At 44.7% G+C, this 12986-nt stretch overlaps 2 protein-coding genes across 3 annotated transcripts in view; one reads left to right on the forward strand and one right to left on the reverse strand.

Moving 5' to 3' along the window:
* The window catches only part of LOC119363409 (54S ribosomal protein L24, mitochondrial-like), a 5266-nt gene extending 1895 nt beyond the window's left edge, over nt 1-3371 (forward strand). The window contains exons 2-4 of one of the 2 annotated variants that reach the window (XR_005173953.1): nt 1912-2376; nt 2935-3153; nt 3237-3371. Coding sequence is in view for 1 of the 2 variants with exons in the window: in XM_037628755.1 (XP_037484652.1) it covers nt 1912-2350 (439 nt within the window). In the remaining variant the exon portion in view is untranslated. Of the gene's footprint in view, nt 1-1911; nt 2377-2934 lie in introns of both variants that reach the window. The other variant, XM_037628755.1, reaches the window with a different exon arrangement.
* Nucleotides 3372-3803: 432 nt separating this feature from the next.
* LOC119363410 (oxygen-evolving enhancer protein 3, chloroplastic-like) lies at nt 3804-4925 on the reverse strand. Its single transcript, XM_037628756.1, has 3 exons — nt 4621-4925; nt 4208-4506; nt 3804-4061 (listed from the first exon to the last, which is right to left on the reverse strand). The coding sequence occupies exons 1-3, from the start codon at nt 4865-4867 to the stop codon at nt 3963-3965; spliced, it is 645 nt and encodes a 214-aa protein (XP_037484653.1). The 5' UTR covers nt 4868-4925; the 3' UTR covers nt 3804-3962.
* Between the last annotated feature and the right edge of the window lie 8061 nt (nt 4926-12986).

Here is a 12986-nt window from a genome sequence, read left to right on the forward strand (position 1 = left end):
CATTAGATTGTTCAGCTGGGTAATTGATTTAGTTTCTTAACCAGCACCGACTTGAGAATTGGATGAGCTGAGGATCAAATCAGGCCTTGTTGGGATTCACTCCATTTTGTACTGGCTTTGATAGTTTGGATGAGAACGAGATGCATGCAATTCTTTGATGATTGGAATGTCAAGAGTCTAGAAGATTAGGCAGACTTCAATGATGTAACACCACACAGTATGGTAATACTAGAGTTATTTAATTGTCTGCCTTTTTTTTTGCTCGAAGATCATCAAGGAGAGAGGGGATGCTCAGCCCCAAGCAACAAATATTGTGGACGTACGGGTTGATAGCCACCAATCCCTTGGCGCCAGCCAAAGCGCAGGTTCTGGCCTCCTCCAGAATAGTTTGGATAAGAAGAGTAGCGGAGGGGCACGTGTTTTCGAAATTATAGGCATTCCTGTGCTTCCACAGATGCCATTTGACAAGGACGCCGAGCGAGGCTACACCTTTACACAGAGAAGTTGGAGATGCAGCCTAGAGTCCCACCAATCATAGAAGCTCTCATCACTCACAGGCAAGACCGAGGGAAACCTGCAGGCGGCGTACACCCCATGCCGAACACTATTAGGTCATGAAAACAGAGAAAGGAAACCCCTTCGTACTCATCAGTGTTATTTCTCAGAAAGCTGATCAGGGAAGTTAGCAAGCTGTTTACTTGCTTCAGCTACGTTATGCCACACTATTTGGTTCTGTAGCGATAATGATAAATCCAATCAAAGTTCAGTCATATTTAAAATGTGTGAAACAGAAATCGTATAATCTTGCAAAACCTCATTTATCTCCTTCCCAACCTTGCCACCAGGCCCAACACCGTTTTAAACTGTTAGTGTGGCCTCAAGATTCATTTGGTCCTTCATGATCCAATGTTATTAACTTCGCACACCTGTTTTTTGGAAGGAGAAGAGTAGGAGAACGATTCCAGTCACTCGTCTTATTCTTGATACATAAATCCAATTGTTCCTGGCAGGTACTTATTTTGTTTTAAAACTTGCAAACAAGTGTTTGCACATCTTATCATTGAGAGGAGAAGCAAAATAGTTAGACTAGTTGGGCAACAAACGCCAAGTCATAGACAGACAACACACATAACATAAACACCCTAGCTACTCATGGCAGTCATGCAGCCGGTAGTTTAAAAGCCTATCGCAATCACTCGGCCTTCTTGATTCCATTGGGCACTGTCAGGATGTCCTTGCTCACCCCTTGGAACACCCTGCTGTTCTGTTCACACCAGATGGACCAAACATTCAGGATGACCATGAAGTTGAAATCCTCTCTTCTAGCTTGGGGGTGCTTGTACATGGTCAACCACCGTGCAGGTGGGGTGGCAGAAGTGCGACCTGCCCAGCAGAGGATAAGGCCCCAAAGGTCTGTTGCCCACGAGCAGCTGATGGAGAGATGTTCCGCAGACTCTGATTCCTGTGAGCAGATACTTTTCTTGATGGTTTTTACTTGATTCAGTTATCATGTGGACTAACTCTTAGTTGGTTGATGAACTAAAGCACTGAACCACATTAATTCAGGAACTCCGTAAAATTTGGCCAGTGCAAAGCTGCTAATGATGACTGATCATCCTTGTAACTTTTTGGTTTGCAGCTTTTCATCATGTCTATAGCATCACAGTAATACTAGCCTACTAGGAGCTGCATTCTTGGATATCTTTAACAAAAGCGATAGTGTTACCATTTATCTTGGATGTCTAATTACGTGCTAGACAACCCAGAAATATCCTGGCAGCTTGCAAATTTTAAACAGTAACTGGTAATTATTTTACCATGTGGCTCAAGCCTTTCTTAAGAATCTCCCTACCTCCCTCCGATCTTTGTATTTTTAGCACCTTTTGCTTACAGAGCATTTTCTTTGTTCAGGTCAAGGCGAAACTGGAAGCCGAACGTTCAGGAGAAACGTCTTTTCAGTTATATTCATGACCGACACATTAGAGTCAAAGTAACCACTCATGCACTCCGGTGCATTGACAAAGCTGGCGGGATCGATGAATACCTCCTGAAGACACCTTACAACAAAATGGATACTGAGATGGGAATAGCCTGGAAGGCAAAGATTGAGAAGATGTATTCAGAGCTAGCTGGGATGGAAGTTGGCTTCTTCCCTCCCGAGGAAGAGGCTAAGATAAAGCAGGGTTTCGAGGAGGTTCGATCGGCCAAGAGAGAGTTCCGCAGCGGATCAAGAAGGGCTTTGGGTGTGGCAAACCAGAGTCAGCTAGAAGCAACTAAAGCTGATGATGACGAAACGACTGAAGTCGTGGATACAAATGAAGAGGTGTCTGATGTCGCAGAGAAGTCTTAGCTTGGACCTGCGTGCCATTATTAATGGTAAATGTGGTTCTGTAGCTTTTGTTTCAGGAATAATCATCATCCCTTTGTTGAACTTTACTTTATCCGCCAAATATGCTAACTGTTAGATATTGAAGACTTTGTTGGCATATCGGTGATAAATGACTTGCACAGTTCCACTCTGTTATCTCTGAAAGTTTCAAATATGTTACTAGAAAAGGGACACACAGTTGTTTTTATTTTATTTATTTATATTTGACTCATTATTGGTCCATTTGAACCCTCTCCACGGCATGGCAGACTGAAGTACTTTTAGGATATGCATTGTCTTGATGTCATCTTTACTTGTGATATCAAGTCACATAAGGGCAAAAAAATTTGTCTGCATAGGTGTTACAATGAATGTAAAATGTCATCTCCTTCATGCATTTTTTGTATTGGGTACCTGGGTCTAATTATCTGATTCTCCATAAGGCCATCATAAGAAATACTACATGTTACACTTATTCACATACGACTACAACTTAAAGAATCAATTTTAGATAGGCCATTTTCTAGCAAAGTTATGTTAGAACTGAGATACTCCTTTTCTTGCAGATAAAAAAAGGAAGAGAAACATTGATGTCCTTGACAAAACAATGGAAGGTTTTCATTTCATATAAACAGGGGAGAATATCTTGCAAGTCAGTGACCCCTTTTTCTCAGAACAGCAGTGTATCTTAGGCCTAACTGTCAAGGCTACCATCTACCCGGAGCACATCTCTGTGTTGCAATGACTTGTTAATTTCGTGGAAGTTTTGTACAAGCACTGAATTTGTAAGTGTCAGGATTGAGGTGTTCTCTTCCCAAGTTTTTCTAGCCCATTCAACTGAAATGTCGAAATAATCTATGCCTGACAGGATAAACGCTTATCAGCTGGAGTTGTAGCATCTGCTAGCTGATTTCTGTTACATCTCAAATACTTGGCACGTCATTGCTGTCATTGGTTTGGAACTTGTAGCCCTCTTTTGGAGATGTTGGTAGCTGTGGTTTTAGATGTACGCCTGGTGGTATGTTTAGCTGGTCTTTGCTGTTCCCGTTGATCTAGCAGTTTGGGGTATGTCCCAGATGACTAGGCTGATGCTTGTATGAACTTCTATATGGCTTCTTAATGAAAATCGTGGGGAAACCCCTCTCAAAAAAAAAAAAAAACTTGGCACGGTGTTTACTTAGCACTGACTGGGAACTAATACTAATAACTAAAAAAGCGAAAGAAGATTTGGATGAATAATTGGGTTGGAGTAAACTGTACTTCTGGCTGTTGGGCTCTTAACTAAGTTACTCCCTCCTTTCCAAATTACTCGTCGTGGTTTTAGTTCAAAAAGTTCAAATTTGAACTAAAACCACGACGAGTAATTTGGAACGGAGGGAGTATTTATTATTACATCGGATTTGTGCGCAGTTTGTCTTAATGTTTACTCTTCATATGACTGAATCTGCTTGTGATTTCATCTGTGAAAGACTCAAGATAGAATCATACTTAAGTGCTTGTTGACATATTATCAACAGGGAAGTTACATTGCCGGCTTCCAAATATGAACAAACATAAAAGGCCTGAAAGCAGCACGGCCATTATGTGGATCCATCTAGCCTAGCTTGGCGAGGACATCGCCGAGAACAGTCTTGGTCTCGCCGTAGTACTTCTCGGCCTCGGTGGGGCTCTTGATCTTGGCTGCATGGTCAAGCTGCAAACAAAACGGAGAAGCTCACACCTGTTAGTCCTGCAATTCTTCTTGAGAAAATGCTCAGGTTTGATGCAGTAAGAATTAAGATGGCCATGTTTCTGAAGAGACATAAGGTAGCTGAAATTGCGAGATGGTAGGTTTCTTACCCCGTCGAGGGTGGCGAAGAGCTTGCCGGTGAGGTCCTTGAGGTCCTTCTTCTCCTCCTTGGTGGTCTTGGAGGAGATGACGGTCTTGAGGTCATAGCGTAGGTAGGAGGCCCTGAGGCGGAGGTCGTTCATGACGTACGGCCATTGCTTCTTGTCGATGAGCGGCTTGAGGTTGAGGATGTCCTGGGCCGACTCCTTGGCCCGGACCGCCGCCTCCGCCGGTGGCAGCGGCTGCAGGTAGAACCGGTTCTTCAGGGGCAGGTCGAAGTCCCTTGCCTCGTCGGAGTTGTCCGTGCCGGCTGAACACACACCCAAATCATCCATCAGATCAGGCGTAAAATCATTATATATATATAGTCTACTAAAGCGAGCATAGTATGGTAGATGATGTACGAGCAGCTGGAGGCACTCACGGAGTCCACCGGAGAGCGGCGGCGGTGGGCCAACCTTGATGGCCGCGACGGTGCCGGCGTGCACCACCTGAGCGAACGCGCTGCCGACGACTCCGCTGGCCATGAGACCAAGGACCGCGCGGCGGCCGGCGGCCTCCGCCTCCGCCGACGACGCCCTCACGGTGAACCTGCTGGCGCGCCTGCCGGTCGGGCCTGGGAGACGCACGCCCTGCGACAGGCCGGTCATGGACGCCATGGTTTGCGCCATCTCAAGCTTTGCTTCTCTCTTCTCTTCTTGCCCTGTGTTTCTCTCTTATCCCTCTTGAGAAGCTAGCGATCTCTCGATCGAATGGCAAAAATATATGAGGAGGACGTGTAACGTGTTGCTGTCCTTTGCGGCGGGAAACCTTATCTGACTGGATAAGTTCGCGGCCAATGCGCGCGCGCCGTGTGGCGCGGCGCCTGACCTCCATTTGGATTGCGCCCTGGCCAATGAGTGCCAGACATGTGTCGACGGTGCTTGGGCTTCAGTTGGCCAGTAAGATTTCCTTGTTTTGTCACTTTGTTATATCTGGATAATTTCTTTTCCCAGCAAACACCATGGCCGATTTCTTTACCAGCATAGCATTTGAAATTTCACTTCACATCACTGCATTAATCATTGCGATGGATTATAGTAACTCATTAGTCCAACCAAGTTTTATTGAGTTATAAGTTGTTTTAACAGATTTTCCCTATATTCAATTGTTGTTTTCTCATGAAAAGACTATAAAAAGTAAGTTTACCACAACACAACTCAAGAGTCGCAGTCTATTTTTCAGATTCGCGTCGACCTAATCTATGTTTCTCGCCCTATTTCACCGGCGATGTGGCGGACTTGCATCGATAGATCACAATGTGAGCTAGAGAGACCATTCCTCACCCGACTTCCTAAGATTGGCGCCAACACCTCCGCCAATGTCATTGGTTTTCTTTTTCGTCGCCGACATCCTATGAGGAAGCTTAGGGTCTTAGGGTTTGCAATGGATTCAACCCTGACCTCAATTGTCCAGGTGGTCGTGAAGTTGTGGCCTAGTAGGGCGCGGTGACAGTGGCGGATCCAGGATTTGAAGTTACCAAGGGCGAACTTTTAAAGAAAAAAAATCTAAGCCACAATATAATCAAGAAAAATAGTTGGCCAAGAGTATGCATGCAGGAAAGACTATCAACACAATAAATTTATCTAAGTAATTTTATTCTCAAGAAGTAGGCAAAAAATTGTAACACAAAAAAAAATCACATAAAGGCTAACTTGGACTTCCGCTGGTTAAATCTTCCATGCGTTACCCCAAATATTTATTCTTCTAGTCCATTAGGTACCTGAAACATGTAAAAACAATCAGATTAATCTAAATCACAGCATAGTATGCCATTTGTTTAAACAAAAGATAAGACAACTGTTTACCATTAAGTTGTAGTTATACGTGGAGGATTTGGAAGATGGCCTCTACGATCCCTTAGGCCATGAAAATGTTCGATAATCTTCTTGTCTTCAATGCCAGCAAATATATCTCGCTCAACATAGCAAACCATCATATCATTCAACCATTCATCACCTATCTTGTTTCTCAAATATGTTTTTATTATATTCATGGATGAGAAAGCCCTTTCAACTGATGCAGTCGCAACCGGCAATATCAATGTGAGTTTGATGAGTCGGTAAACCAATGGGAAACGCAAATACTCCCTAGTTTGAACTAACTTGACAGAGAGACTTGATAGACTATCACAACCACAAAAAACATGTGATCTTTTCATCACATCAATGTATATGTCAAGCTGACCACTCAAAATTGCCGTTCTTCTGGATCAAAGTCTGCTGAGTAAATGCTTGCAAGCTCAGTTATCTTGTCATGGTCAAAGCTACTGAATGAGTCTCTAGGATCTAGACATGAAATGCAAATCAATAATCTGGTTGTTGTTTCACTAAATCGATTGTTCACCTCGGCTATGTTTTCTATCAATCACCTCATTGAATATTTCTACCTTGTAGTGATGGAAGCAAGTAACTGACTTACGTGAACTCCTTGGATAACCCCTTGCTGAAATATTATCATTCATATTTGGCACCGGTATATCTCTCTGAACACAAAATGCAGTTACAGCCTCCAAAAGTGGCTCCCACCCTTCATCCCTCAGATGCCGCAATAACCTTTTCACAGAGAGAATCATGTTCATTGCACTGACTATGTTTTGGTCCTTTTGTTGCAATGCTTGTGACAAATCATTAGTCAGACCAAGCACTTTAATCATCAAGTGCAATATGATACGAATTCAAAGACTTCCATTTGTTTCATCAAACTTGAAGCTTTGCCTTTGTTGTCGTCATTTTCTCCATCTAAACAAATAGCATGTAGCACTTGGATCACCGAGTCCCACATTTGATAGATACGAACTAGAGTTCTCTGGTGTGATCCCCAACGTGTATCACCAGGTCGTGCTATTATTGTCTCTTGATGTTTGCCCCTTCCTTTCATAATCTCCCCATCTCCAATTGGAGTACAATCTTGTCATGATGTTTTTGTAGCAGCGCATCTTTTCTTCTACAAGATGCACTTACCGTGGTCACAAGGATATTTGTATAGCCAAAGAAATCACTAACAGCAAGAACTCCTTTCACAACAGCCACAACCACTAGTTGAAGTTGATGGGCAAAACAATGTACATAAAATGCATGAGGATTATCATTTAGCACAAGTTTCTTTAAGCCATTAATTTGCCCACGCATATTTGAGGCTCCATCATATCCTTGCCCTCTCAGCCTAGACATTCTCAAATTATGGGTGGCAAACACTTTATCCAAAGATCATTTGAGAGAAGCAGATGTGGTGTCAACAACATGCTCAACACAAAGCAGCATTTCTAAAGTCTCCCCTTGCTTATTCAAGAACCTCAAAATCACAATCATTTGCTCCTTGATTGACGCATCATGGGATTCATCAACAAGAAGTGAGAATTGACCATCCCCAAGCTCATTCATCATGACTTCAATAGTTTTTTCTGCACAAGCTTGCACCAATTGCTTCTGAATTTCATGAGAAGTCATCTGGTGATTTCCAGGAGCATTATCAAAGAGAACATCAGCTGCATCCTTACATCTTTGAGCATACCACTCTAACATCTCAAGGAAATTACCCTTATTTCTCGAATTCTTAGACTTGACGTGACCATGAAAAGCAAGACCTTGCCTAAGCAGAAACCTTACAACACCAACAACAACCAACAATCGGTTCTGGTATTCAATATGTGCCTTCTCAGTTTGAGTAGTCATTGCATATGTCACACTTTGTTTCTGTTTTTTAAAATCTTCATAATGCCTTCTTGAACTGTTGTGAGCACTATTTGTTGAACCTACATGGAGCCTGAAGTTTTCAATTGCTTTCTTCCAGTTCGTATACCCAGTCTTGGTGAAGACTTCAGCCCCAAACTTTGAACTGATTGTTGGTTTCTTGAAAAGAAAACAGTGAAAACAGTAAGCAGCTTTTTTGGCTACACTATACTCTAGCCAATCAAACTCCTTGTACCATATTTCTCTAAATACCCTGCCATCTTCATTGCGTTCAAAAATCATGATCTTTAGGCTGACATGCACCTTTCGAGATATACGCCCTTCTCACTACATCTCTGATTTCTGGGGTAGCATACTCTTCAATTTGTTTCCGAAGGCCAGGATCAGGTTCAATGTCAGTTGTGTAAGGGCATATTTATCCCCAAGATGTTTTGGTGATTGATGACAATGCTTGTGCGGACTAATCGTGTGCGTTAAGTTCTTTCAGAGATTCATCCATTGGCACGAGACGATTACCTCCCCTCGGTGTTTTATTCAAGACGGTGTAGCTCCTTCGTTTCGTTGTTGGTGGACTAGTTTCGTAGGAGTCACCGTACTATCAAGAGGGGATCCGTTTTGGTAAGGCTAGGGTGGAATCAACACGTACACATCCATATCACACCCGACGCTTTCCTTCCGCTTCATTGGAGTTGCCTTTTCCCATGTGTTTGCCTTGTCTTGCCCCAGCGGTAGTACCGCGGTTCACAGCGGTAGTACCGCCGAAGCACTCAAGCGGTAGTACCGCTCCCCAAGCGGTAGTACCGCTCCCCAAGCGGTAGTACCGCTCTCCGAGCGGTAGTACCGCTTGTGGTCTTCGGTCGTAGTACCGCAGTTGTTCCGGGCTACTACCGCCTCGATTCGAGAACGATGTTTTTTGTGTCGGGTTTTATGGTACTAAGTGCGGTAGTAGTGGCGGTAGTACCGCTCCAAGCAGTAGTACCGCGCCTACTCCCACGGTAGTACCGCTCTGGGGCCAGGTCCCTAACCTCTTCATCAGCGCGGCAGTACCGCTGGGTGAGAGCGGTAGTACCGCCCTCAGCGGTAATACCGCCTTCAGCGGTAGTACCGCCCTGCCCAAGCGGTAGTACCGCTTTGTGCGTGGCTGTTCAGTGGGGCAACGGTTGGATTGGTTCCCCCACTATATAAAGGTGTCTTCTTCCCCAAAGTTGAGTTACCTCTTTCCCCCAAAGCTCCATTGTTGCTCCAAGCTCCATTTTCGCCCGATCTCTCCCCCTAGCCAATCAAACTTGTTGATTTGCTCGGGATTGGTTGAGAAGGCCCGGATCTACACTTCCACCAAGAGAAATTTGATTCCCCCCCACTTATCCCTAGCGGATCTTGTTACTCTTGGGTGTTGAGCATCCTAGACGGTTGAGGTCACCTCGAAGCCATATTCCATTGTGGTGAAGCTTCGTGGTGTTGTTGGGAGCCTCCAAGTGTTGTGGAGATAGCCCCAATCTTGTTTGTAAAGGTTTGGTCGCCGCCTTCAAGGGCACCAATAGTGGAATCACGGCATCTCGCATTGTGTGAGGGGGTGAGGAGATTACGGTGGCCCTAGTGGCTTCTTGGGGAGCATTGTGCCTCCACACCGCTCTAACGGAGACGTACTTCCCCTCAAAAGGAAGGAACTTCGGTAACACATCCTCGTCTCCACCGGCTCCACTCTTGGTTATCTCGTGCCTTTACTTTTGCAAGCTTACTTGTGTTGTATCTATTGCTTGCTTGTGTGCTAGTTGTATTTGCATCATATAGGTTGTCCACATAGTTGCACATCTAGACAACCTATTTCGTTGCAAGGTTTAAATTGTTAAAGAAAAGTCTAAAAATTGTTAGTTGCCTATTCACCCCCCCCCCTCTAGTCAACTATATCGATCCTTTCAATTGGTATCAGAGCCTTGTCTCTTTCTTAAGGACTTTGTCGTCCGAAGAGTATGGTTGACACCAACGACGGTGCGGAGGAGCACTCCTGTGTGAATCCTATCTCGTCTTCGGCCGAAGGGGGAACCTCGGTCTCACGTGAGGAATTCAATGTGGCTTTAGACAGATTGAAAACCTCCATGACGGCCGAGGTTAAAAGCATGTTTTCTGAATTCCTAGAAGGACTTAAACTATCCACCTCGCCAATGAAAGTGGGTGATCCCACTAACAAGGTGACGGATGCTACCTCCGACAAAGGGGAAGCTAATAGTGAAAAAGGTCCTTCTACTAGTGGTAGAAATGGCTCCGGCATCTTTGCCCATGTGGAACCTCCTACTTATGGTGGACCGATTCCTACTACTCATTTAAATCATGCCGGTCCTCCTCCTAAGATTGTGAAAAATGAGGATTTTGATGCTTGGGTTTATCGTTTCAAGCGTCATTTAAAGCATGTGAATACTAATCTTTGGAGAATTATAGAAGAAGGTTTCTATCCACATGACCCAAGCAACTTGACCCCTCGAGAAGCCGTGGATAATCAATTCAATGAAAGTGCTCTCTTCATCATCCAAGATGCAATCCTTCCCGAAGATCTCCCTCATCTTCATCCTCATGCCATGGCTAAAGACGCATGGAAATGTGTTGTGTCTCTCTATCGAGGAAGTGCTAGAATTCAACGCTCCAACTATGAAGTGGTGCAAGATGAAGCCAATGAGTTTGCAATGAAAGAAGATGAAGAACCTCGTGAGCTCTTTCAAAGAGTGACCAAACTCGCGGTCGCACTCCGAGATCATGGGAGCAAGGACACGGATGACAACTGGATCAAGCGCAAGTTCCTCAAGGCCATGATGCTCTACAACAAGGCCATGTACTCCGTCATTCGTCAAAGACCGGACTTCCACTCCATGACCTCAGGTGAAGTGTTGGATGAGTTCGTTGCAATGAGCATCTTGGACAAGACCGCCGACAATGTGGTGCTCCGTTCTCAAAGGGCAAAGAAGCCCAATCTTGCCTTGAAGGCCAAGGTTAGTGTGGAAGAAGAAGAAGAAGAGGAAGATGAGGAGAGCAACCCCGAAGACACGAAGTATGATTATCATGAGCACATGGCTCTTGCCTCAAGACAATTTTGGAGTAAGAAGAATACAAGACCCAACTTCAACAAGAACAACTCAAGTGGCCTCAAGGGCAAGCAACGAGTTAGAACTTGTTTCAACTGCGGCCATGTGAGCCATTTCGTTGCGGATTGTCCTTACGAGAAGTGGGAAGACAATGGTGGCAAGTTCATCCGAAAAGACAAAGCCAAGTCCTTCCCCAACAAGAACAACTTCACCAAGAAGACTCCTACTCGCGGGTTGGTGGTTCAAGAAGAATACCGTGAGGATGACGGATGATGAAGATAGTGAAACAATGGCCATGGCATCCGTTGCCATTGTCACAACTCCCCGGGTGTCTCTTTTCGTTTCACCCAACGAGAACATCACCGCCAAGTGCCTCATGGCTAAGGCCACCAACAAGGTAGCCCCCAACATCAAAACCATCATTATTCCTAATCCTCCTTCAACGGATGACTTTGGTAATGGTAAGGGGCCTAATGAGGAGGTAAATGAATTTGAGTCCTTCATGAGTAAGCTCAAGGGCAAATCCAAGAAGCACTTCATTGCTCTCTTGGAACAACTTGGTGAAGCCAATGACATGATAGAGGCTCACGAAGAAACCATCTCTAAGATGGAAGGTCATAGTCGTGACTATGCCGATGAGATATGGGATCTATCTAATGCTCTTGAGGAAGAGCGTGGGCATCGTTTGGCTCTTGAGGAGTCACACAACGATGACCATGCCAAATGAAAGAAAGATCTTGATCGTGATCTTGTTGTGTATCGTGTCCTAACTTCCGAGAAGGCTAAACTTGGGGTTGATCATGCTAGACTCAAGGAGGAGTTTGATGTACTTGACAAGGCTCATAAGGTCTTGAAAGGTGCTCATGCAAACCTCAAGGAGTCTCATGCTCAACTCCAAGTTAAGCTAACCAAGGAAAATGCCACATTTCCTCACATGGTCTTAATTGATAATGCAAATGCTACTAACCCATGTTGTGAGCATGTGCATCTTGTGGAGGAGATTGCCAAGTTGAAGGAACAACTCGAGAAAGGTCTTGTGTCATGCATACAAGGCGAGAAGAACCTAAATGACCTTTTGAGCAATCAAAAGGAAGTTGTAGGCAAGGAGGGAGTTGGGTTCTCACCCAAGTCCAAGAACAAGAAGAAGAACAAGGAGAAGAATAGCAAGATCAATCGTCCTCCCCCGCTCAAGCAAACCTTTGTGAAGGAGGGAGAGGGTGCTCCTAAGGAGAAGAAGAACAATGCGAAGAGTGGTGATGCCAAAGAGCGCAAAGTCATCTCTCCCAACAAAGCCGGCGACTTTAACCCCTCTTATGTGTTGTGCCGTGCTAGTGATGGGCATGTTTATGCTAAATTTGTTGGTTCTTCTTATGAGTACATTGAATGGTCTATTTGGGTTCCTAAGACCCTTGTTACTAACATCAAAGGACCCATTACTCAATGGGTACCTAAAACCAAGCATTGATCTCTTGTAGGTGTTTGCTTCCGGTGGGGGATCATGGTTGCTCGATAGTGGAGCAACAAATCATATGACCGGGAGCAAGGACTTGGTGGTGGACGTGCACAAGATCCCATCTATGCCCACCAATGTCGAATGGGGTGATGCCTCTCATTCTAAGGTATTGGGTCTTGGCAAGGTTGTCATTTCTCATGATCTAACGATCGAGAAAGTCATGCTTGTTGAGTCCCTTGCGTTCAATTTACTTTCCGTTCGTCAACTCGCACTCATGGGCTTTGCCACCTTCTTTGATATTGATACCGTGGCCCTCTTGTGGAGCAAGACTCTTAAAGTAGCCTTTGTTGGGCATGTCGAGAACGGTCTTTATGTGATTAACTTTTCGGAGCAACCCACTAAGACCGCGACATGCCTAATGGCTAAAGTTGATGTGGGATGGCTTTGGCATCGCTATTTAGCCCACGTCAATATGAGATCTTTGCAAAGTCTTCTCAAGGGGGACCATGTCCGTGGACTAACGAATGTTAGT

Source organism: Triticum dicoccoides, chromosome 2B (genome assembly GCF_002162155.2).
Source record: "Triticum dicoccoides isolate Atlit2015 ecotype Zavitan chromosome 2B, WEW_v2.0, whole genome shotgun sequence".
In the NCBI taxonomy this organism is placed as follows: Eukaryota; Viridiplantae; Streptophyta; class Magnoliopsida; order Poales; family Poaceae; genus Triticum; species Triticum dicoccoides.

Coding starts and splice junctions, on each gene's coding strand:
- LOC119363410 (XM_037628756.1), bottom strand. CDS start 4,867: ATGGCGCAAACCATGGCGTCCATGACCGGCCTGTCGCAGGGCGTGCGT. Junction 4,507..4,620: donor GCCGCTCTCCGGTGGACTCC/GTGAGTGCCTCC, acceptor GTGTGTGTTCAG/CCGGCACGGACAACTCCGAC. Junction 4,062..4,207: donor TCTTCGCCACCCTCGACGGG/GTAAGAAACCTA, acceptor TTTTGTTTGCAG/CTTGACCATGCAGCCAAGAT.